At 44.7% G+C, this 23,861-nt stretch overlaps 1 protein-coding gene across 3 annotated transcripts in view; it reads right to left on the bottom strand.

Moving 5' to 3' along the window:
* Positions 1–23,861, bottom strand: part of CNOT10 (CCR4-NOT transcription complex subunit 10) — a 118,409-nt gene that overhangs the window by 6,748 nt on the left and 87,800 nt on the right. For all 3 annotated transcript variants that reach the window (XM_088462771.1, XM_088462773.1, XM_088462772.1), the window contains 2 exons: positions 8,616–8,746; positions 392–427 (listed from right to left, as the gene is read on the bottom strand). In XM_088462771.1, the coding sequence (XP_088318897.1) occupies positions 392–427; positions 8,616–8,746 (167 nt within the window). The remainder of the gene's footprint in view (positions 1–391; positions 428–8,615; positions 8,747–23,861) is intronic.

Raw genomic sequence — 23,861 nt, 5'->3', positions numbered from 1 at the left:
GTGGACCTGGTAAAGGATGGTTGCAGGACAGAATGGGGGTGACAGTGCAGCAGAGAGGGGGCGTGGTAGAACTGAGAAGTAGTCAGAGCAGGGGGATGGGGCGGAGCAGACTGAGGTGAAAAATATAAATATAAGATAATTTGTGGGACTCCTGTGCTAACAGAATGATCAGATATACGTATGTAGCCATATCTGATTTTAGTGAAGCTCCAGCATACACAATGTAGAACTGCTGTAAACGATTAATGAAAACTAGTGAAAATTGTGCGTGCCAAATAAAGTAAATTATTTTAATTGTCTTTGAACAGCCAAGTCTACTGTTTTATGTTAACAAAATAAAATCCGTAAACTACCTAGAAATGCTGTGTTCCCTGAAACAAAATATTCTTACCAGACTCCATAGGCTCATTTTCTCCTTTATCAGACACTGCAAAATGTAAAAAAAAAACATTAGGTCACATGCACATTATATACTGTAGTGCAACTTTGGGTTGATTTTTGGGGCGTGGGTCCCCTGGACTGCTTTGGTTGGTCTGCTTCAGGGCATCGCATTGTAACACATTCTTCCTTTTTTGCACAATTTTAACACTTTACTGTTTGTTTTTATTATATTTGTATTTTCACCTTTCCATGCAGCCATAGCTGCTCTTACCTTTCTTACTTCACTTTTCTCATTATAGCGATACCCTGGGGTGGCTCGGCTGTGCTGATTTAGGGGTGTCCTGCGCTCTGGATTTGAACCCTAGTATGTTAGGGACCTACCCTACAGAGGTTACCTGGATATGGTGGATAGGCCCATAACCTTGGCCATGATTATGCTAAAAACCTCTTGATTGCAACATTTTATTGCATAATGTATATATATATTTATATATAATCAGTAATTTGGAGTTGTGCACCTGTGATCTGTCTGCTTTTGCACATGCACATTATGTCACATGAGTAAATTTGGTTTATCTAGACATTATATGAACCTACAGATCAGCCACATACAAAATTTGAAATAAAAAATAGGAGATATGGTAAGAACTTACCTTTGTTATCTCTATTTCTACGAAGTCCATAGGGTTCCACAGGATGCCTTGGGGTATAGGTGATGACGTCAGGCATCGGGCACCATAGAGTTAAAGTTTTCAGCCTCCCAGGATGCACTAGGTCCCCCTCCTATACCCCGCCCCCGAGCCAAGGCATCTCAGTTACGTACCAAGCCATAGGCCGGAGGAGGAGAAGGCAGAGAGAGAAAAAAGATCTGGACACACACAAGAATCACATTCTCACCAGAGGGAGACGGAAAAACCGGTGACCAGAGCAAAGCCCATCTGCAGCACAGGTGCGACAGGGCGGGAGTCCTGTGGAACCCTATGGACTTTGTAGAAATAGAGATAACAAAAGGTAAGTTCTTACCATATCTCCTATTTTCTACATCAGGGTCCATAGGGTATCCACAGGATACCTTGGGGATGTCCCAAAGCAGTATCCTTTAAGGATGGGGACGCTCCTGTGCTGAAAGGAGAATCCGCCGCCCGAAGGAAGCATCCTGAGAGGAAAAGGTGTCAAACGCGTAATACCTCACAAAGGTATGGACCGAGGACCATGTGGCAGCCTTGCAGATCTGGACTGCAGAGGCACCACGTCGAGCAGCCCACGAAGGACCCACAGACCTAGTGGAATGAGCCCTCACAGAGGAAGGAACCGGAAGGCCTTCATGAAGATAAGCTTCAGAAATGGCCATACGAATCCAGCCTGCTAAAGTCTGCTTTGAAGCAGGCCAACCCTTTTTATGGAAGCCATAGAGGACAAACAAGGCGTCCGACTTCCTAAACGAAGAAGTGCGGTCAACATAAATCCTTAAGGCCCGCACAACATCCAAAGTGGCCACCCCCACTGAAAGATCAGGTGAGTTAAAAGCCGGCACAACGATTTCCTCGTTGATGTGAAAATTGGAAACAACTTTAGGAAGGAAACCAGGACGAGTGCGCAGCACCGCCCAGTTCCTATGGAAAATCAGAAAAGGGGTTCTACAGGAGAGAGCCCCTAAGTCAGAAACACGTCTGGCCGAAGCAATGTCCAGAAGGAAAATTGTTTTAGCTGTCAGCCATCTGAGGTCCACTGAGCCCAGTGGTTCATACGGCAGTCCCTGGAGAGCCCTCAGGACCACAGCTAAATGCCAAGGCGCCACCGGTGGAACAAAAGGTGGCTGAATTCTGAGAACACCTTGCATAAAAGTGCGCACATCAGGGATTGAAGCAATCCTATGATGGAACCAGACGGACAGGGCAGACACCTGCACCTTCAGCGACGCAAGGCGAAGCCCATGGTCCAGTCCCGCCTGTAGGAAAGCTAATACTCTAGACAGACGGAACTCCCGAGGAGCATAACTTCTCGGCCGACACCACTGGAAAAACGTATGCCACACACGATGGTATATCCTTGCAGAGGATGGTTTCCGAGCCCTTAGCATTGTTTGCACTACAGAGCTGGAAAACCCCCTGGACCTTAACATAGCCGTCTCAACAGCCACGCCGTCCAAGACAGCAGAGTCAGGTCCGGGTGAAGACAAGGACCCTGTGACAGAAGGTCCGGACATAACGGCAACCGCAGAGGAAAGTCCACGGACAGTCCCTGGAGGTCTGAGAACCAGTGCCTCCGGGGCCACACGGGAGCTATCAACAGGAGCGTCCGTCCTTCCTGTTTTTATTTCCGGATTACCCGTGGAAGAAGGGAAAACGGAGGAAACAGATAAGCAAACCGGAACGTCCACCGGACGGACAGAGCATCCACCAGAGACGCCTTTTCGTCTCTTGTGCGAGACCTGTACACCGGCAACTTGTTGTTGTGCCGTGACGCCATGACGTCGATCTCTGGAAGACCCCACCTGTCTACCAGAAGTTGAAAGACGTCCTGGTGCAGAGACCATTCCCCCGGATGAACGTCCTGGCGACTGAGAAAGTCCGCCTCCCAGTTTAGGACTCCCGGGATGAAGACTGCTGATACGGCTGGGAGATTGCGCTCCGCCCAAACCAGGATTCGGGACACCTCTACGAGAGCCGCCCGACTTCGGGTTCCTCCTTGCCGATTTATGTAGGCCACGGTGGTAGCGTTGTCCAACTGGACCTGCACTGGGTGACCTTGGTGACCTGCTGGAGAGCATTGAATACCGCGCGGAGCTTCAAGATGTTTATTGGAAACTCTGTTTCCGCCCGAGTCCACCTGCCCTGGAACAAGTGTGGACCCGTGACTGCTCCCCAGCCTCGCAGACTGGCGTCCGTTGTCAACAGGACCCAATTCGCCAACCAGAACGAACGACCCCTGTTGAGATGGGTCGTCTGCAACCACCAGGCTACGGACAGGCGAACCTCCGGAGTGAGCACCATCGTCTGGGATTTTAGACTCTGAGGCAGTCCATTCCATTTGGACAGGATCAATTGCTGCAGAGGTCTGGAGTGAAACTGGGCATATTCCACCATGTCGAATACCGACACCATGGAGCCCAGTAACCTCATTGCCGAGTGCAGAGACACACGGCGATTCTGCAGACAACTGCGCACCCTCAACTGCAAGGCAGAGATCTTTCCCCCCGTCACAAAGATCCTTTGCTGTCAGGAGTCCAATAAGGCTCCGAGGTGCAGAATCCTCTGAGACCGGGATCAGGGTGGACTTCTGACAGTTTATCAACCAGCCGTGCCGTTGCAGTACCGCAATGGTCAGGTCCAAGTGGCGTAGAAGGAGCTCTGGAGATCCTGCCACCAACAGAAGGTCGTCCAAGTACGGTAACATGCGGACTCCCTGCAGCCGCAGGGAAGCCACCATGACCGCCATCACCTTGGTGAATACATGTGGTGCTGTCGCCAGCCGAAAAGGTAACGCCCGGAACTGAAAGTGGTCGTTGCGGATTGCAAACCTGAGGAACTGTTGATGGCGTAAAAGAATAGGGACATGCAGGTAAGCGTCCTGTATGTCCAACGACACCATGTAATCCCCAGGTTCCAGCGCCAGAATGATGGACCGTAGGGTCTCCATCCGAAACCTTGGCACCCGCAAAGACTTGTTGAGTGCTTTGAGGTTGAGGATCGGACGAAACGACCCATTGGGTTTCTGCACCAAAAACAGATTGGAATAGAAACCCTGGCCCTTCTGGGAGAATGGAACAGGCACTATAACTCCAGCCTGGAGCATAGTGTGCAACACTTTCCGCAGTTCCAAGGCTTTGTTCTGGTCTGATGGAAGACCCGTGGTGAAGAATTGAGACGGGGGCCTGTGCCGAAAGGAGAGGGCGTACCTGTAAGAAACCACCTCGAGAACCAAGTGTCTGTCGTGGTAACCGACCAACACTGGGCGAACTGCAGCAGGCGGCCTCCCACTTTGGGATCCCCCAAAGGGAGGCCCGGACCGTCAGGCCGCAGGCTTGTCATCTGGCTTAGGGGCCGGACGTCTGGTACTCCAGGCCTGCTTCCGGGGCTTGTCCGATTTTTTTGGGCCAGCCTGTCGGGGAAAGGACTGTGCTTTAGGCCTACCCTGGGCCCTATAAGGCTGAAAGGACGATGTACCTGAACTGGAAGGAACTGCAGCAGACGGGAGACATGCAGATTTGGCTGCCGCCAGCGTGGCTACAATTTTGTCCAGGTCCGGACCAAATAGAACCTCTCCATTAAAAGGCAAAGCTTCCAAGCCCTTTTTGGAATCAGCGTCCGCCTTCCAAGATCGCAACCATAAGGTGCGACGAGCAGGTACAGCTGCCGAAGAAATCCGAGACGCCAGGGTACTGATATCCAAGGCCGCTTCATTGATATAAGTGGCCGAGTCCCGGAGATTGCCTATCAACTCGGTCTGCTCAGCCGAACAGTCGGAATCAAAAGACGCCTCCAAAGTATCAGCCAAGCGCTCCATAGCTCTGGCTACCCAACAAATGGCCATAGCCGGCCTAGCTGCTCCCCCCCCGCAAGAGAATAAATGGACTTTAGGCAGATCTCCACCTTACGGTCCGTAGCATCCTTCAGGGAAGACATGGAGGGCATGGGCAAAGTGGCACTACGGACTAGGCGTGTCACATGAGAATCCACCTGTGGAGGGGATTCCCACTTAGAAAAATAATTATCCGCAAACGGATAAGCCACCGCCAAACGTCTCTGCGGCTGATACCGTTTGCCAGGCTGTTTCCACGCTTCCTCTAAATGGTCCACTAACTGACCCGAAAGAGAAAACACTGTGGCGTCACCCTTAATATCCTTAAAAAAGGCATATTTAGATTTGGACACCGGAGGATCTTCGTCCTCAATCACTAAAGCTGTGCGGACTGCCCGAATAAGTCCAGGAATATATACCTTGGACCTAGCGTCTGACTCTTTAGTACGGAGAGGTTCCTGGCCCGAAAGATCCAGAATCTCCCCATCATCAGACGTCACGTCGTCATCCTCATAAGGAGCAGACAGAGACGCCACCGGCCGCTTATGTGGCCGCAACACAGCCTCCACTTGTAACACGTCCGACAAGTGCTGTACAGAACTTATTAAACCAAGCAGGCTCCTGAGAGACCTGGGGAGGGGAAATAGGGAGACTGTGGGGTACCATCAATTGCCTCGGGAAACCCTGCATGGGTGACGACACCACTGACTGCTGGGACAATCCCATCTGTGAGAACACAGGCTGCGGAGCTAACTGGCCCACCAGGGTTGTAAGCGCTTTGGCGAAACAAGCCCAGGGCGGCTCCTGTACCGTTGCCGTGACAGTAATTGGCCGCACCAATAAGTAACACCGCGTTACCCTCCCCCTCCGCTATTGGTACCTTACACGTAGTACACGGAAGCTGGAGAGGAAAGTCACTCTCAGACATGAAGGTAAGTATATGACCCCTCTCACAGATACTTGTTAGTATAGTGTGAGTCCACCTTGCAAGCACCGCACCGCAAGGGCTTTAGCAGAAAGATCAGGGACAGTGAAATGGCTGACAGAAGAAATTGAAAGTACAGGCAGCAGCGCTAGCAGAAGTCCCATACAATGCAAAGAAAATCAATTCCTGCACTATCAGAGCTGATACTCAACTACTCAGACACGGAGCCTGGTAGGACACAGCACTGCATACACAGACCTGACCAAGCGGAGGAGAGGTATGCCGGGGGACCCAGACCGCGATGCCTCCGTTTCAAGCTTCCAGCAGCGTTCACCATGCGTTGAGAAAGATGGCCACCGAGGAGCATAGAGGAGGCTGGCCTGGGGGAGGAGCGCTGCGACGGGCCAGTCAGCGTGTGCAGAGAGGGCTGTGTGCAGCGGGGGAGGCGCCGGCTGTGAGACAGGGAAGGCGCGCTCCCCTGGCATGCATTTAACCCCTTGGACGCGGCAGCGCTACCGCTCTGCCGCGGTCCCGGGGGGTAGTGGAAGTGCAGGTTAGTACCTGGCTCCACACTGCAGCCAGTCCCCAGGGAGCCCCCTGCCTGGAGACTCTGGACCTTGTTCAGAAGGTTCCCACCGCGGAACCCCGCTGCTTACCTTGTTGTCCCCCTTAGATCTGGCCATGGTCCCAAACATGTGGCATCACCGCTAGCTGTGACCCCAGATGCTTACCAGAATCCCCGGATCGGTACCGGCGTTCTGGTACCGGCGGGGGTGTAGGGAAGACAGCATGGACGTCAGTACTGACTGTCCATGCTGTACTTCCAGATGTGCAGCCACAGCTGCATTGTAGAAAACGTCAGGGGCTCTTAGCCCCCCTCTAACAGGTGCATCAGACTCTGGTCAGGCACCAAACGAAACTGAGATGCCTTGGCTCGGGGGCGGGGTATAGGAGGGGGACCCTAGTGCATCCTGGGAGGCTGAAAACTAACTCTATGGTGCCCGATGCCTGACGTCATCACCTATACCCCAAGGTATCCTGTGGATACCCTATGGACCCTGATGTAGAAAGTGTTAAAAGCAGAAAAGGACCTTTGTAATTAACGCTTTCTTCCCCTCTCAGAAGGTACATCTAAACTCTATTTCAACGTACCAGTCTTCTGAATTTATATCCACATCCAGATGCCAGCAAAGACTTAGGCCTAATATTCAATAACTACTATAAAAGTGATATTTTGTAGCAGAGACAAAAATAGGGTTTAAATATTTCTATGGAGCATCACAAAAGGCTGCTTTTTACTATTTAAAACAAATAAAAACGACTTTGTAACCAGGCTGTGTGCGCCTGGTTACACAGTAGTCAGTATGGCAAAACGGTCGGCAAGAGAGTATTAGAAAGTGATAGAGTATTTTAGTAAAACAAAACCACATAATAAGACAAAATGTCTGGGATTATGAAACAAGCTACTAATTTATGGTGGCTGTTGATATATTGTGTATTCAGTAAATTAACATTATCATTGATAACAGCAGACATTAGTTTTTGTGAGAAGCATTTAGCCTAAAGGGATGTAATGATGTCCCATAGCAGTGATTAGGATGGTGACACAACCAGTAATTCAAAGTGAATTGATCACTACGAGTTTAAAACAAAATGTTCCATTTAACTAAAATTTCTTTCAAATTCAGTATCTCTAAGTGGATTATGGTTTGTGTTCCAAAAATAATTCTAAAACATCCTTATGTAACCAAATGTAATTAAGTTACCTTTCAAGATTTTCCAAGGAAAAACAAAAAGTGGTACAGAATAAATTAGTATACTTTATGTTTTGATTTATCTAGATTTAATTATGGCTTAGATCTAGTAATACACAGACCAAGACGTTTGAATGTGGATTTAAGTTTTAAATAACTTGGCATTTCTTAGTTTGGGCATATCCGCTGTGTAGAGGTTAGCATTACTGCTTCGCAGTGCTGAGCGGATGAGTTCCAATCCTGGCCAAGGCACAGTATGGTTTGTATATTTTCCCCATGTTTGCGTGGGTTTCCTTTGGGTGCTCCAGTTTCCTCCCACAATCCAAAAACATACTGGTAGGTTAATTAGTTTCTGGCATAAATTGTACACTAGTGTGTAACATCCATGTGATAGGTAACAGACTGCAAACTCCACTGGGGGAGGGACTAAAGTGAATGACTGAAATATTCTCAGTAAACTTCTGCGAATGTGTGTGCTATAACTTAACACATACATAGCTTTATCTTTATGGTTAGCTATATAACGTTTGATAGGGTTTTGTGTCATCCCGGCAATGTTTGTTTTGGATATCTATGGACATAACAGCACATTGGATACAGATAAGTACACAGACCAGTTTTGTGTTGTAACCAATGGTAACAAGCTTCTTTAACTGTTACTGTAGGTCAATAGTCCCAGGACAAGGCACTCACTGATGCTACCTTCTTCTAACCAATCATTCAGCCCACTACTTTATTTTTATGATGTGATGTATTATAATCTAAATTGATATGTTACTGTAAGTCAAAAGTGATAATTAATGTACAGTGTTCTCTCCTGAGAGAACAAATAGAGCAAACATGTTTGAAGGTTACACAACAATAAAATGAGTCACTGCATTTAGTATTCATGGACTGGCTGATTACTCTGCAGATAAATTATGAAGTGGTATGATTGGAAATACTTGTGTTTATGTATAAGCACGTGTGTACATTGCCACCCATTCCATAAAGCAGATAAAAGTATGATTTTAGTCAATTGTGGTTTCATTAACCTTGCTCCTGTTCATTCGATGAAACCCCCAGGGACACATCTGTGACATTCTCTGGGTTCAAGTGAGTGATGGCATCAGAGATCCTGTCCAGAGAGATGAGTGCTTCAGCAGCATACAAATGACCTAAGAACCTGGGACCAGGAAAGGAAAAAATAAATAAATAAAAGTCTCATAGCACAGGTATTCACGTTCCCACAACTTTTCAAATGCATTTGAGGGATCTAAAGTGTAACAATGTGCTGACCTTTAACTCACTCAGGGTCAAAGGGGTCAGATAGTTTCCATTTCTGCTGAATTTTTTACATTCCTGTCCTTGAAAGAAAGTACTGACATTGGTATAGAGTGACAGAGACTCTCCTTGCACAATGCAGCATTAAGATGAGCTCCAAAATGATGCCTATTATATTATTATCAGTTATTTATATAGCGCACACATATTCCGCAGCGCTTTACAGATAATATTTGGCCATACACGTCAGTCCCTGCCCCAGTGGAGCTTACACTCTATATTCCCTATCACATGCGCACACACATACACACTAGGGTTAATTTTGTTAGGAGCCAATTAACCTACCAGTATATTTTTGGAGTGTTGGAGGAAACCGAAGTACCCGGAGGAAACCCACGCAAGCACAGGGAGAATATACAAACTCCACACAGTTAGGGCCGTAGTGGTTATCGAACCAACGACCTCAGTGCTGTGAGGCAGTAACACTAACCATTACACCATCTGTGCTGGCCATTATATATATATTTATATGCCTAATTATATATATATATATTTTATATGTGTGTGTGTGTGTGTGTATATATATATATATATATATATATATATATATATATATATATACACACACACACACATTATATATACACAAATATATGTTATAATATATCTATCTGTATATTCATACATATATGCACACACACATATATATACGCAGCACGAATGGTGAAATGGTTAGCATTACTGCCTCACAGCACTAAGGTCGTGGGTTTGAGTCCCACCACGGCCCTAACTGTGTGGAGTTTGTATATTCTCCCCATGCTTGCGTGGGTTTCTTCCAGGTACTCAAGTTTCCTCCCACAATCTAAAAATATACTGGTAGGTTAATTGGCTCCAATAAAAAAAAAAAAAAAATTAACCCCAGTGTGTATACATGCAGCAGGTAATAGACTGTAAGCTCTACTGGAGCAGGGACTTATGTGAACGGGCAAGTATTGTCTGTAAAGCACTGTGAATTATATTTGCTATATAAATAACTGGATAAATATATTATATATATATATATATATATATATAAAAATAAGGCTGACTAAACCTAGTGAGGCTTTTATTTAATATTAGTAATTATTGATTTTGCACATAGATACAGAAAGGAGAAAAGACAGACATAATATAGAGGTAAGGAGAGTGCATAAAGAGCTCTACAAAACCTAGTGAGGCTTTTAAGTAACAAACTATAATCAGAAAAACTATGCTGGAGGTCTTGGCTTACTTAAAAGCATTTTTGGAATGTCTCTTCTACTTTCCTCCCCTCCCCCTTCCAATCATGGCTAAATTAACAGGTCTGACAAGAGCTGTGAGACCTAGTTAGGCCTTAAAATTAAATATAATAAAAAACATTCTCAATTAGTGGAGAAGGTTTTGCATTCTCAGAGGCACAGCACATGGCCTGAGTGTAGAAGATGGCTTCTAGTACAGACAGAGGAACATATTTTATGTTAGAAGTAGAGTTTTCGCTCAAATTGTAGAGGATTGCCATAATTAAACTTCCCCTATTCAGAGCAGTCTGTAGCTTCATGTAACAACCAGAATGTCACCACATTTGGTAGGGAGACTAATTAGAACTTTAGACAAATGTTTGATGCGGTCATTAGTGTAACACAATAAATGGTAATCGTTCATTACCGTTTATTCTTTTTATTCAGTTGTCTAACGATTGTCATGCTGGTTTCACATTGTACAGCACCATATTCCCTCTATCGGCATCTTTTTGCACTAAATCAATTTTTTCGTGGACCCCTGCTGTCCTAATTAGTCCCTACCAATTGTGGCAACATTCTGGTTTAGATCTCGTTACAGACGGCTCTAAATAGGGCAAATGTATTTATGGCTGCCCTGTATATGCAATATATAAAATTGCTTATTACTTACTCTGTGGTTTATCATTTTAAAATCTGAGAAAATCAAATTTAAAAACGTCTCCAGTTTCTAACGAAAAACATAATAAAACTTTCACAACTTGCCTTATCAGTAAATAATCATTTGGACACAAATGCCCCAGCATAATGCTGGGTACACAATTGTCCAATCTTCGGGAGATCCGACTCCAAGCCGACGGGTCTGTCGGACATTGGACAAATGTGTACTCGCCATCGACAGATCCCCAGACCAGATCCTGGTCGCCTGTCGTGTCTCCTGATTTCTAAACATGCTTAAAAACTAGGAGACCCAACCGCCGACCAATGTTGTAGTGTGTAAGCTGCGGAGACACGAGCTGGCGACCAATCACTGGTCCCGGCAGCCCAACACACAATCAGCGTAGCAGTGGTGCGGGATACCCGTCTACCACTGTGGTGGGACGCGGCGAGCATGGCGATGGTTAATGGTGGGCATGGCGGAGGTGGCACGGAAGGCATCAGTGGGACAATGTGGGAGGTGGCTTACCTTGCAAAGTTTGGTAGCGGACAACGGCGCAGCTTCCTATTTCAAAAATGGCATTGCGGCACTATTTTTGAAATTCAAGATGGCCACGTTGAGCCAATCGACACGTCATTGCCCCACCCCTTTATGCTGGCTTATATAAGTCAGCGCGAGGCAGTAGGTGTCAGTCCGAAGGCGGAGGAGGAGCGAAGAAGATCTCCTGAAGATCAAAGACACCGGGGAAGTCCTGGATGGGCGGCGGCCATGAAAAAGAACTTAAAAGGCCGTCAGGTGAAGATGCCGTGGAAGTACTGGGGGAGGTGGCGGTGGTCCTAAAAAAAGAGCTTAAAGGCCGCTGCCCCCCAGGTGAAGTTGCAACTAAATAAATTAAAACATTCGGTGTTATGTTTTTATTTTACAGGGGTACTATAGGTACCAGCATATCCTTAATGCCCCGTCTGCTGGTACTTGTGGTTCTCCAAGTACCAGCATGCAGGAGAGGCTTGCTGGGACCTGTAATTCCACCTGTAAGAGACAATATCATAATATTTTAATAATGGACTATCAAATCGGCATCCACAGCCCAGGGGTGCCGGGGATAGCCCCGAGCTTCAGCCTTAGCCTTGGGTGCACTGGAGAGGGGCAACCCCTTTATTGGGGGGGTCCCCACTCCCTAAGGAATTGCCGGCCTGGGCTGAATAGTTATAGGGGAGATGAAGGCTTTTGCCTGGGGACCCCGGCAAGTGTGCTCCCTGGCTGTAGCATTACCCCCCCCCCCGCTAGTGGAGCCCAGTGCCGGTTCTGAAAATATGGGGGACCCCTACTTGTTTAGTTCATCATATTTTTAGAACCAGTGCCAGCTCCAAGAGCCTGGTGCTGGTGCATGAAATATGGGGGAGCCCTACACGTTTTGTTCCCTGTATTTTTTTAACCAGGGCCAGCTCAAATGAGCCCGCGGCTAGTTATGGCTCTGGGGGAACCCCATGCCGTTGTATTTAGTTTTTTTGGAAACCTCTTCCACTCCAATAATCGGGTTATTAATTCTCAACATCCCCCTCTTCACCATTATAATTAAATTCCTCATTAATAAATCCCTTTTCCCTGCACAGTGAATGTATTTTTTTTTTAGCAGACTGTTTCAGCAGACACAGATTGGAGGTCTGCTGAAAAATTGGACAAGTGAGTAGCGAGGAATGGATGTAGAATCTGCAGTAGGATTATATAAACAGTCTGATCTGCTGTGGATTGGATAAGTGTGTACCCAGCATAAGGGCTTGTATGATGCGGCAGTAGAGAGTTTTCATCAATGAAGCTGGTAGGTTCAAAACAATTATTTATTTTTTTTACTCAAAACCCAATTGGTTTTGCCTTAAAACTAATAGCTGTGTTAAGTCTAGCGATCATCTCTAAAACCTTGTAGCTGCCCACATCTCACAGTCTATTATATTTGGGCTGAAGTGGTCATTGTGAGACAGTCAAAAGGAAATTACCAGTTGTGGTTTAAAAAATGTATTATTATTCTATGCAAGGACACTCTCTGTCAATTTTTTGTTTACCCTATGCGAGATCTCTGGCATACACTAGAGAGAGGAAAAGATTCTATTATGGGTCACACATTATTTTATTCAGTGATATTCATTGTTAAAATTAACCTTTATTATATCCAAAATAAAACTGAAATTATAAAAACTTTGTGAAGTGTATTTACTGAATTTACCAATCCTTATGTGTTTATGTTAAAAGCCTGGTATATCGACTTCTAAATACAATTATGAGATGTGACCTTCAGAATGTGTTATGATGATTTTTTTTTTTTCAAAGATTTAGATAGGATTGAGTCTTATGCGTTTAAAACTTTTTTCATTATATGAGATCTCAGGCATGTACTGCCAACATAAAGAAACAGTTTCCCTTACTTTAACTAACCTGCTCGGAATATAAACAAAGCATAAAGAATGATTGCTACACGTTATTTGCTTCAACCAGTTTCCTTTTAAAGTGAATGAAAATATCAGAAGGGTAATCTTAAAGACAGAAAGTGATCATGCGCATTGAAATCGTAGTCTTTAAATTAGTCTTACTGCTACTGTTTGAATGATATGGAGGGGGTGGGAGGAGAATAACGCAATTACATTTATGTATTTCATTGTCACTCAAATATATTAGGAACTAATTACCTTACTGTGCGCCTAATAAATCATTGAAAAACTATGTAATGGCATAAAGCCATATTTAATTTGAGCCGAGCCGCGTTAAGTTAACGCGGCCCGGACTTAACGCCGACTTCGCCTGTTTTGTAGGCGTTAAAGTATCGCGCGTGTGCATGCTTTCCCCCGTATTCAAACTCAAAAGTATGTGTTAACGGCACCCGGCGATACTGTAACAAGCGGAAAGTACTGTCATTTTTGGGGAAATCAGCCTGTCACCCCCCAAATGATGCTGTGACATGGGGGTTCACTATTGAGGTTCCCGTAAGACGATTGGATATATCTGGCTTCAGATAACTGTTACAGTTTCCAGACTAACCAGCAGGTCATATGTTCCAGGTCACCCAGCAGGTGCACAGGAAGAGTTCACCAACTGTCACATTTTCCAGAGCACAATGGTGTGCCCTGCTCTGTCATCGGCATCATAGAAATATGTCACTCGTAAAAGTAGTCCTTCTGCTATTGATAAACATTAATAATTAAAACAGACAACCCCTGGACAGGTTTGGGGAGTGAAGCCACCAAAGGACTGGCGGGCCCAAATGGACAGCAGGAATAACTGCCTGCCCAGACAAAGGTCCGATTTTCCCTAATGCTTCAGATTATGATGCTGTAGTGCCCTGGAGTAGAGTTAAAATCTTTGCACCTCTTCCATCAGGCACTACATAAAAAACTGAATAGCTGGAGGAGGTAGAGTGTCCCCCCGATTGGACGAAAGAGGAATCAACTCCACTATTCATTGTGATTCTACAATATGCTGTAGCCCAATACTTGAATGTCTAATGGACTACTCAAGCAGTTGACGTGGATATTTCAAGTTTGATTTGTGGAGCTATACTGTATAACTTAATGTAGGCTAGATTTCCCTGGCAACAGTATCGGGGAAGGTTTCTTATCATTCACATGCCTGACAACCCAAAGCTTAGCTGACTTGACAAAGTCACCAGTAGTCTGAAAGTTAATGTTGAGGGTCCCACAATCTCTACATACACTACATAAAATGATATTATCATAAGGGCATGGCTAAGCTGCCATTCGAGGAGGACATGTCTCCTGCTGCTCTGGTTCTAAGTGGCCTTTCACGCTGCTCTCCCCTTTCCCTCTGCAGCTAAAGCACCGATCAGGCAACCCGAGCCTCCCCGCTGCCGCCTGTTACCGCTAGGAGCTGCCCAGCACCGGTGTCTACCCTGTTCCAGTGTCTGCTGTCTCCTGGATCTCCTATGAGATCTTCCAAGAAAGCTCCTGGATCCCCATAAGCCTTACTACTGGAGATATATGATCTGGGGACATTCCTAAGCTCCATGCTCTCTGCCCCTGGCATAGTTTCAGGTATGATACGGCTTCGAACATGCTCATGGCCTTGATATAAACATGATGTGAATGTTCTCCCACCACCTGCATGTTTCATGCCTTGTAGCCCCGCTATGTCTCTTTTAAAGCTACACCAGCATTTATATATACTCTGTGCTTACCAATATATCTTATGGCGCCTTAGAGGGCTAAACCTCCAAAGGGTGTTCTCCCGGTGAGCTTTTTTCGGGCTCTGTCAGCCACCCCACCAACGACGGCTCACCCATCTCCATCTCAGCAGCCCCTTGCAATGTCAGATACAGTTCCTTCAGCCACACAGTGACCCCATCTACCTCCTTACCATCTGAAGAGACATCCATGGATTAACCTATCACCTTACGAAGGATGTTACTCCTGTTGAGTGACCTCAAGAAGGACATTGCATCTGATTTGACAACTTCCATTCAGGAATTAAAGCATGATGTCCATGACCTCGGTGATCGTACAGACCATCTCGAGAATAAGATGGAGGAGATGGTTGCTTCTCACAATGACCTCATGTCGGCTCATGAAACTACTCAAGCCGAGTTCTTCACACCCCGAGATAAGATGGCTAACCTTGAAGATAGGGCTTGTAGGAACAATTTAAAGAGCGTAGGATACCAGAATCTGTTTAAATCCTTTGGGCATGCTGAGGTTGCCATGGGGATCAGAAATTGCTTCCCGACATGCCCGCACCCTAGCTACTTATTGATCGCATTCACCGGCTACCTAAAGCTAAAAATGCTCCAGCAGGTTCTCCATGGGACACTGGAAATCATTCAGACCCAGTCGCAAGCGCTGGGTGCACACAACCGGGTCGATGTTTTGGTCCTGCGCATGCGCAGCGGTCGCACTGCGCGTGCGCAAGACCTGGAGCGAGAAACTCTCTCGCTTCGGAGCGCTCTACAAAAGGGCCGGCTGTTTATGTTGATCGACAGCTTGGCCAGTTTTGTAGGCGGGGCGGGGGGGTGGCTACACAAACGGAGGCGTTCCTGACGGAACGCTTGCCGTTTTGCGGGCAGCCACACTGACATCAGCAGTGATGTCAGTGGGGAGCTTCCCTCGCGATCAGAGATGGAAGCTCCCTGGGGTTTGCGGTTGCCGAGACCCAACCTTAGGGTCTGGTCGCAAGCCCCGATGGTCTTGATCATCACGACCATCACCCTGGTTGGTCGCTAAGCTGTGGGTGGTAACCCACAGCTTAGCTAGCGACCAGGAGGCCGCACTAAAAAAAAAAAAAAGAAGCGGCCGCCCTCATTCAGAGAGAGCGATCGCTTCTTGCGACCGCCTCTGAATGAGGGCCACTATCCTTCAGATGCACTATTTTCATTTTAAAGACCAGTTGCTCCATACTTCTCAAACAGACATTTGGCGGCAGCTCTAGACAATCTACAATTGTTTGGGGACCTCTCTCCTGTCTCACGTTAGCCAAATGGAGATAGTTTTCCCGCATTACTGCTGCCCTTCGCAATTGCAAGTCTCACATCGCTGGGGCTTTCCGGCAAAGTTGATAATCACACATGCTGGTTACACAAAGGTTCTGATGACCCTAGAGGATGGTTTGATAGCTCTGGATGGATGGAAGATTCCATTGTCGTCAGTGTCTAATGATTCCGTCCCTCAAATCCGGCCGTACTGGTCTCCTGTACAGGGCAGTAAATGATGTTTGGGCGTCATGTGATCCCACTATACAGCATTCCTAGCATACTCTGTTTGTTGTGTCATACAGAGCCCTGACTCTGGAGTTGCCATATTTCCTTATGTTTCATGGTGGTTGTTTGCTGTGATATCGGGACTCTGGATTCTGTAACTATTATATAGTATATATGATGCTGGTCATTAGCAGAGCCCTCGGTGGGTTCCTCAATCGTCTCGATACATATTATACTTAACAACGGCCCTTTATTCAGGGATGCTCTTACATTCCTATCTTGGTATTTCATGTTAAGATTGCTATATTTTATTAGGTGAGTTTATTCTGTTTTACCATTATATATTATGTCTGTCCCCAAGTGGAGGGAACTATGGGCCTGATTCAGAGCCGGACGCTCTGACCAGAGCGCTCGCTCTGAATCAGGGCCCTCCTACCTAAACTTGGAGCGGCCACAGCTTATGCGAGCGGCCAAAAAGATGGTCGCGATGGTCAAGACCATTGGGCTTGCGACGAGACCCTGTGGTAGGGTCTCGCTGCCACAAGCCCAGGAGTGCTTTTGGCTCTATCAGAGCCAAAAGCACTCCCGCTGACATCACTAGTGATGTCAGTGGGGCCGGACCCAGACGGTAGGCGTTCCCATGGGAACGCCTCCGTCTGGGCAACGCCCCCGGCACGCCCACCAAAGGGGGCGTACTGTCCTCACCATCGACAGCACGCCCCCTTTGGTGCGAGACACATAGCGACAGCTTGGCTGTCGCTATGCGGGTCTCGCGCATGTGCACTAGGGCACCATCGACCCGCTTGCGAGCGGGTCTGAATTAGGCCCTATGTCTCTACCCCCACTATGCTACTCTACCCACCATATAGTTTGGTGGCCTGTTTCCCTTGGAGGAACCATTTATGTTCGTCCCACTGTCCCTGACCTCCCTCTGTGCCTCCAAGCCCCAATTTCAATTTCTACAGGTAAATTGCTCATATATGTTCTTTTATTTACTATTGCTGAATGTTTTTTTCTGCGGAGGGCTTTACCCTCCAAGGGACCTGCACAATTCCCATTCTGCCCCTAAGGTGAGAGTCATGTCTATAAATGCTAACGGCTTAAACTGCCCCCAGAAGCAGAGGATTGCCCTGCGCTCTTTCCGTTCTCATAAAATGGATATTGTGGCAGTTCACGAGACCCATTTTGCCTCGCCATCCCCGCCTGCGTTCTCTGAGCACCACTACCCAATGTTTTACTTTGCCAATGGTCCTGTAAAAAAGTGAGGGGTGGCTAGTCATTACTAATATCGACAGACTGAATCAAAGATTTTATACTGAATATAATAGAGCGTCCCGCCTCCTGGCACGGAAACTCAAGAATAAGGTGGTTAAGACTTCAGTAAGAGCCTTATAGGACGACTGGCGCCAAATTAACTAACCCACTGTATGTATCCAATACGTTTGCGGAATGCTATGCCCGTTTGTATCATTTAAAGGATGATGTAAGCACGCCACAGCCTAATTCGGAGACTATATCTGCTTTTCTCTCCAATTTATCTCTACCTACCCTTAATGCTCAGACTCGAGAGTCCTTGGGCGCTCCCTGGACGGCTGGCGAGGTTAGAGACGCTATAAAATTTTTGAAGCGTGGTAAAGCCCCTGGTCCGGACGGCTTTTCTAATATCTTTTACACCACCTTTCAGAATGATGTTATTCTTGTGTTGCTGTGAGTGTTTGGGGTGGGTTCTTCCCTGGATTCTTTTGCTCCAGAAATGCTCAAGGCTTGTATTGTTACCATACCGAAACCTGGTAAAGATCCTGCATTTGCTCAAAATTACAGACCTATTGCTTTACTGAATACGGATATCAAACTGTACGCTAAAATGATAGCTAATAGACTTAATCCATTGTTGCCAGATTTGATAAATCCGGACAGGTGGGTTTTGTTTCAGGGCGGCAAGCTCCAGACAATACCCGTAGGGCACTTACTGTTATCGAGCACTTCTCGCATGTGGTGGTCCCGCTCCTGGCACTCTCCTTAGACGCAAAAAAGGCCTTTGACAGGCTTCATTGGAGCTATATGAAGGCTGTTCTTCTTAAAGTTGTTTGTTCTGGATGGTTCCTCGATGCTGTCCTTGCCTTATATTCCACACCAGGCGCTAGAAGGTTTTGTAACGGCTTCTTGTCCTCTCTCTTTTCCATTAGCAATGGTCTGAGACAGGGGTGTCCTCTTTCTCCCCTGATATTTGCCCTGTTAATAGAGCCTCTAGCAGAAAGTATTCGTACGATTATTAACGGTCCAATAGTTAACGGCACACAACATAGGATATGTCTCTTTGCGGATGACGTCCTGCTTTTTGTAACTCACCCAGAATCTTCCATCCATGGAGCGTTGCAAAAGTATTCTGAAGCCTCATATTACCGTTTAAATGCTTCTAAGACTGAAGTTCTCACACTGAATCTCTCTCCTCTACTCCTGTGGTCTCTTAAGTCTCAATATAAGTGGCACTCCCTTTCTCTTCCATACTTGGGTATCTTCTTCTCCGCTTCTGAAGATTATATTTTAGAATATAATTATGGCCCCCTCCTGAAACAACTCTCATCTTTCACAGATGACTGGATGAACCATGAGGTCTCCTGGATGGGCAGGATAGCGGCAGTTAAAAAATCTTTCTTACTCAAAATGTTATATTTGTTCAGGTCTATCCCCGGGCTCCTCCCTTCAATGTGGCTGAACCGTTTTCATGCTGTTCTCAATAAATATGTATGGCATAATAAGAGCTACACTGGCTAAAAAGTATTTAATCATGCCCAGATCGGCAGGAGGTCTGGCATACCCTAATCTTGTGCTGTATCAACTTTCATGTATGATTGACCAAATGAGTGACTGGTCCCCAGCCCCAAATTATAAACCTTGGAAGGAGACATAATAGGTAGGTTGCCCTTATATGATTTGTTATGGATTCTGGCTGGCTCCAGAATACTCCCTAGATTACGTCTAAAGGTGCCCATCCACTAGACAATTAATTTGAGCAATTGAATCGTTCGTAAATAGTATGCAAAAATGTCTAAAACGACCAGCAATGCGCGCCTCCCCCTGGTCGTTTAGATATCAATCATCGGGCGAACATGCTGGACAACCTGACGATAACGCAGATGATTGAAATGCCTACACTGAACGAGCAAATGACTTCACGATTACAATGTCGTAATCGTGCAGTCGTTTTGATATCTTTTAGTGGATGGGCACCTTAAGGTAACACTCAATCATGGGATAGACTTGCTGGCCTTTTCAGAAATACATTTACCCTCGACTAACTTTTCTATACAAGGCCTGTCTTGCCTTAACCCGAATTTGAACTTATTTGGATCACTCATGGAGCCCGAAGTCTTAACAATTTATTTATGGGGACTCCTTTCAATCATTTACCCAATTGCAGTCCCGATACTCTTTGCCTCATACTGAATTCTATAAAATGTCTTCAAATTAGGCACTGGGTTCAATCCTTACCCTTGGTAGCAGTGGCTAACTATAGGATCCCTCCATATATTTTGTCTCGTTTCTCCTCGTCCTCTCGCAGGGGTGGTATCTCTTATTAGTATTCCTTAACTTCTCGGCAGATCAGACAGACAAAACCCGGGTTCATTTACAATGGGAACATGACCTACACATTTGTTTGGAACCACATGCTTGGTCTCAATTATTTTTTATCCATTTTTAAGATGTCCAAATGTATTTCGCATGTTGAGATGTTTATTCAATTATTCTACCTTATGTATCTGACCCCAGCTAGATTGCACAGGATTTGGCCTTCCCAATCTAGTTTTATGCTGGAGAGGATGTGGTCAGGTGGGTGAAATTATACATGTCTTCTGGGGTTGTCCGGTCATTCGCCACCTGTGGCTTGAAGTAGAAAATTTAATCCTACAAACCACTGGCCTGCAAGTTTCTCTGACCCCTGCCATTGTTCTCCTACATGTGTTTTCAGATAATATTCCAATATATCAGTTATCTTATTGGCCAAATTTTTATAGTCGCTAAAGCAGCCATAGCCCAGTTTTGGAAGCAGGATAGAGCCCCCCTTATTACGTTAATTATATCTAAGATAAACAATAGTTTCCTAATGGAAACTTTGGATTGTCTCTATTCTACTTCGACTAATTCACCCCTGATGAAGTGGTTTAGCTGGCACTTATATTCTACAGAAGGCCAGTGTACTCCAGTCAGTGAGGTGTCACATCTTTTGTAATAAGTGTTGCTAGTGATCCTGAGTATGGCAGTACTAGGTAAGATACACTGCTGAACTCCCCATTAAGAATTGGGACCTGATCCAGCTCTCAATTATACCTCTTGTATTGTGTTTGTCCCATTCACTTACTGGAATATAACCCGACAGGTGTGCCAACACAGCAACCTGTTCCATCCGCAAGTCCAGCTGTTTTTGGCATACCTGGCCATAAATGGTCAAATTATACTATAGTGGGAATTCACAATCCCAGAGGCAAAATCAAAGCTTCACCAAACCCATCTGGCAATCGGAAAGCTCACAGTGAACATGGTAATTTTCCCTTGTGGCACCTGCAGATGTTCTTAATCGCCTCCAGGGACCAGCCTCCTTTTCCTCCTGAGGTGCTGTTTCTACCTATATTACAGGTGGTATTGTAAGCAAACTAACTGTATATGACACAACTAACATGTTATGCACTCTCTCACTATACTCCATTCTGTAACATAGTAAATACAAATACACTTACTTATAGTGAATACTCATTTTCTATAAGACAATTACAGCCAAGTAAATTTCACTTTACTGATTCCAAGTATTATTGCATGCTTCTGAAAATAAACATACAGAACAATCTATTACATAACCCTCATACATACCCCTCAGATCAAATATTCATACTGTTCCACATTGATAATCAAACTCTCTCATTGATAATCTCCTGTTTGCTCATATTTAAGCACAGTTTTCTACGTTCCTGCACCAACTCCCCCAGGGTACCCTACAAATTTACTACTCAGTCCACTGACTAGCGCAGTAAACATCCCCGCCTGCACTATTTACGCAAGTCTACAGATATCACCCCTCCCCTGTAACAGTCAACTGTTAAAAATGAAGTTCAACTGGAGTTTGATGTAAAAAGGAACATTTAAGTGAATATCATTTCAACAAACTAATACCTACAATTTTTTATTCATCCCTGTCTAAGCCTCGCTACACTGGCACTTACTAACTCTGAAATCACAACTGAGGAAACCTCTCAAGTCATCAAAACTCTGCAATCAGTCTCACCGTCTAGTCCATGTTTTAAGGCACAGTATTACAAAAAATAACACAATGACTGACATCCATGATAAGGAACAACTTTAACTGCCTTTTACAAGGAACCAAATGTGTACCCATCAGTGTGCAATAAAAAAAAAAAATACCAAAAAAGTCAAAACGGTAAACCAAAAGCCATGATCCACCATAATTACTCCCTACTAACCTCAAAAGCTAAATTAATTACCTCCCTAAATCATTCTGTCTAGGAGGTCTTTATCCCAGGTACACACAAAATAAAAATACCCTCACTGATCATGGAGTTGACTGGAGAAAACCTTTACCAGAGTAGGTTGGTATTTTATGCAGCAGACTATAGCCCTTATGGAATATGAAGGAAACTTTTGTAAAATGGTTTTCTAGATCTAGTCATAACCCATCTGCCAGATCCTGTCAATGTGTGACGTCCTCTCTTAGGATCTCAGGTACCTGTCGTCTCTCTAATTTTAGCTCTTGACCTATGTGAAGCATTACAGTTCTTCATGAAACCATGCTGACAATTCTCAAATTGCATCCCATATAGTCCTTTAAATAAAATACCTAGTTCTTAAATCGGGGTCACTATAAATTTCTGGTTCCAAAGTTGTTTCCATTTTAAGAATTGGTACCACTTCAGCTCTAACACAATATTGTGATATTGGATATGGTGGAATCCATAAATATATCAATTACTGAATATAGTTTTAGATTATTTTTAAGTAGTCCGATAGCATCAATTAAATTTTTCCTGTGGTTTGTTCATTTGAAAAGTATTTAAGGCTAGACTTCTAATCTTTCATTTTTTTTTTTCTTTTAACTTCAGTCTTTGTTGACCGGTTTCCTTATTTACTTACTTCATTCACTCTTTGAATTCCCATCTTAAAAAGAGAAGGGAATACAATTAGCCCCAATAACTTATCAGGGGGTTGGGGGAAGGAAGATAGCCTTGTAGTTTATCGTCCGAGGCTATTCAAATAGAATCCTTTTCACTCGATAGCTGTGTTACGCCCGTTAAATGAGCGTTTTAACAGGCATTAATACATAGAATCGTTGTAAAATACAGGTTAAGTCTCCCATATCCAAAATGCTTAGGACAAAGGGTAATTTGGATAACGGAATATTCCGTATTTTGGAATATTTGCATATCATAATGAAATATCGTGGGCATGGGACCCAAATCTACACACAGAATGCATTTATGTGTTATATACACCTTATACACACAACCTGCAGGTAATTTTATACTATATTTTCAATAATTTAGTGGCTCAAGCAAAGTTTGTGTACATAAATGAATTTCATGTATGTTTCATATACACCTTATACACACAGCCTGAAGGTAATTTTATACAATATTTTTAATAATATGTGCCTTAGACAAAGTTTGTGTACATTGTACCATCAAAAATCAAAGGTTTCATTATCTCAGTCATGCCAAAATAATTCCGTATTTCGGAATATTCCGTATTTTGTAATATTTGGATATGGGAGACTCAACCTGTATAAGGATTTGTGCATTAACTTGCTGTTGTCACCTGATAACTGAGGTGTCAATGCAGATTTCTTTTCAGGTCTCAAGAGACCTGAAAAGAAATCCCAGATAACTGGGGATAATTGAATAGGGGCTGGAATACTTGCATACTATAATCAGATTTCTAGGGGATGGGACCCAAGCCTAAATACAGAATGCATTTATGTTTCATATACACCTTATTCACAAAGCCTGAAGGTAATTTTATACAATATTTGTAATCATTTTGTGCACATATACAAAATGTATTTATGTTTCATATACACCTTATACACACACAATCTGAAGGAAATTTTATACAATATTTTTAATAATTTTGTGCCTTAAACAAAGTTTGCGTACATTGAACCATCAGAAAGCAAAAGGTGTCACTATCTCAGTCATGCTCAAAAAATTCTGCATTTTGGAATATTCCGCATTTAGGAATATTTGGATATGGGAGTCTCAACCTGTACTAATTTGTTACAACTATTTATTTTGGGTGGCTTATAACACACAGTGCTTTATTAATGTCTTTCTCAATGAATATCTTATGCATTAAGACTCTACATTATCATAATCTTCAAGTATCTTCTAGGATGGCAAGTCTT

The sequence above is a fragment of the Taudactylus pleione genome, unplaced genomic scaffold (genome assembly GCF_031769625.1).
Source record: "Taudactylus pleione unplaced genomic scaffold, aTauple2 ptg000053l, whole genome shotgun sequence".
In the NCBI taxonomy this organism is placed as follows: Eukaryota; Metazoa; Chordata; class Amphibia; order Anura; family Myobatrachidae; genus Taudactylus; species Taudactylus pleione.
This window is presented reverse-complemented; position numbering and strand designations above follow the sequence as displayed.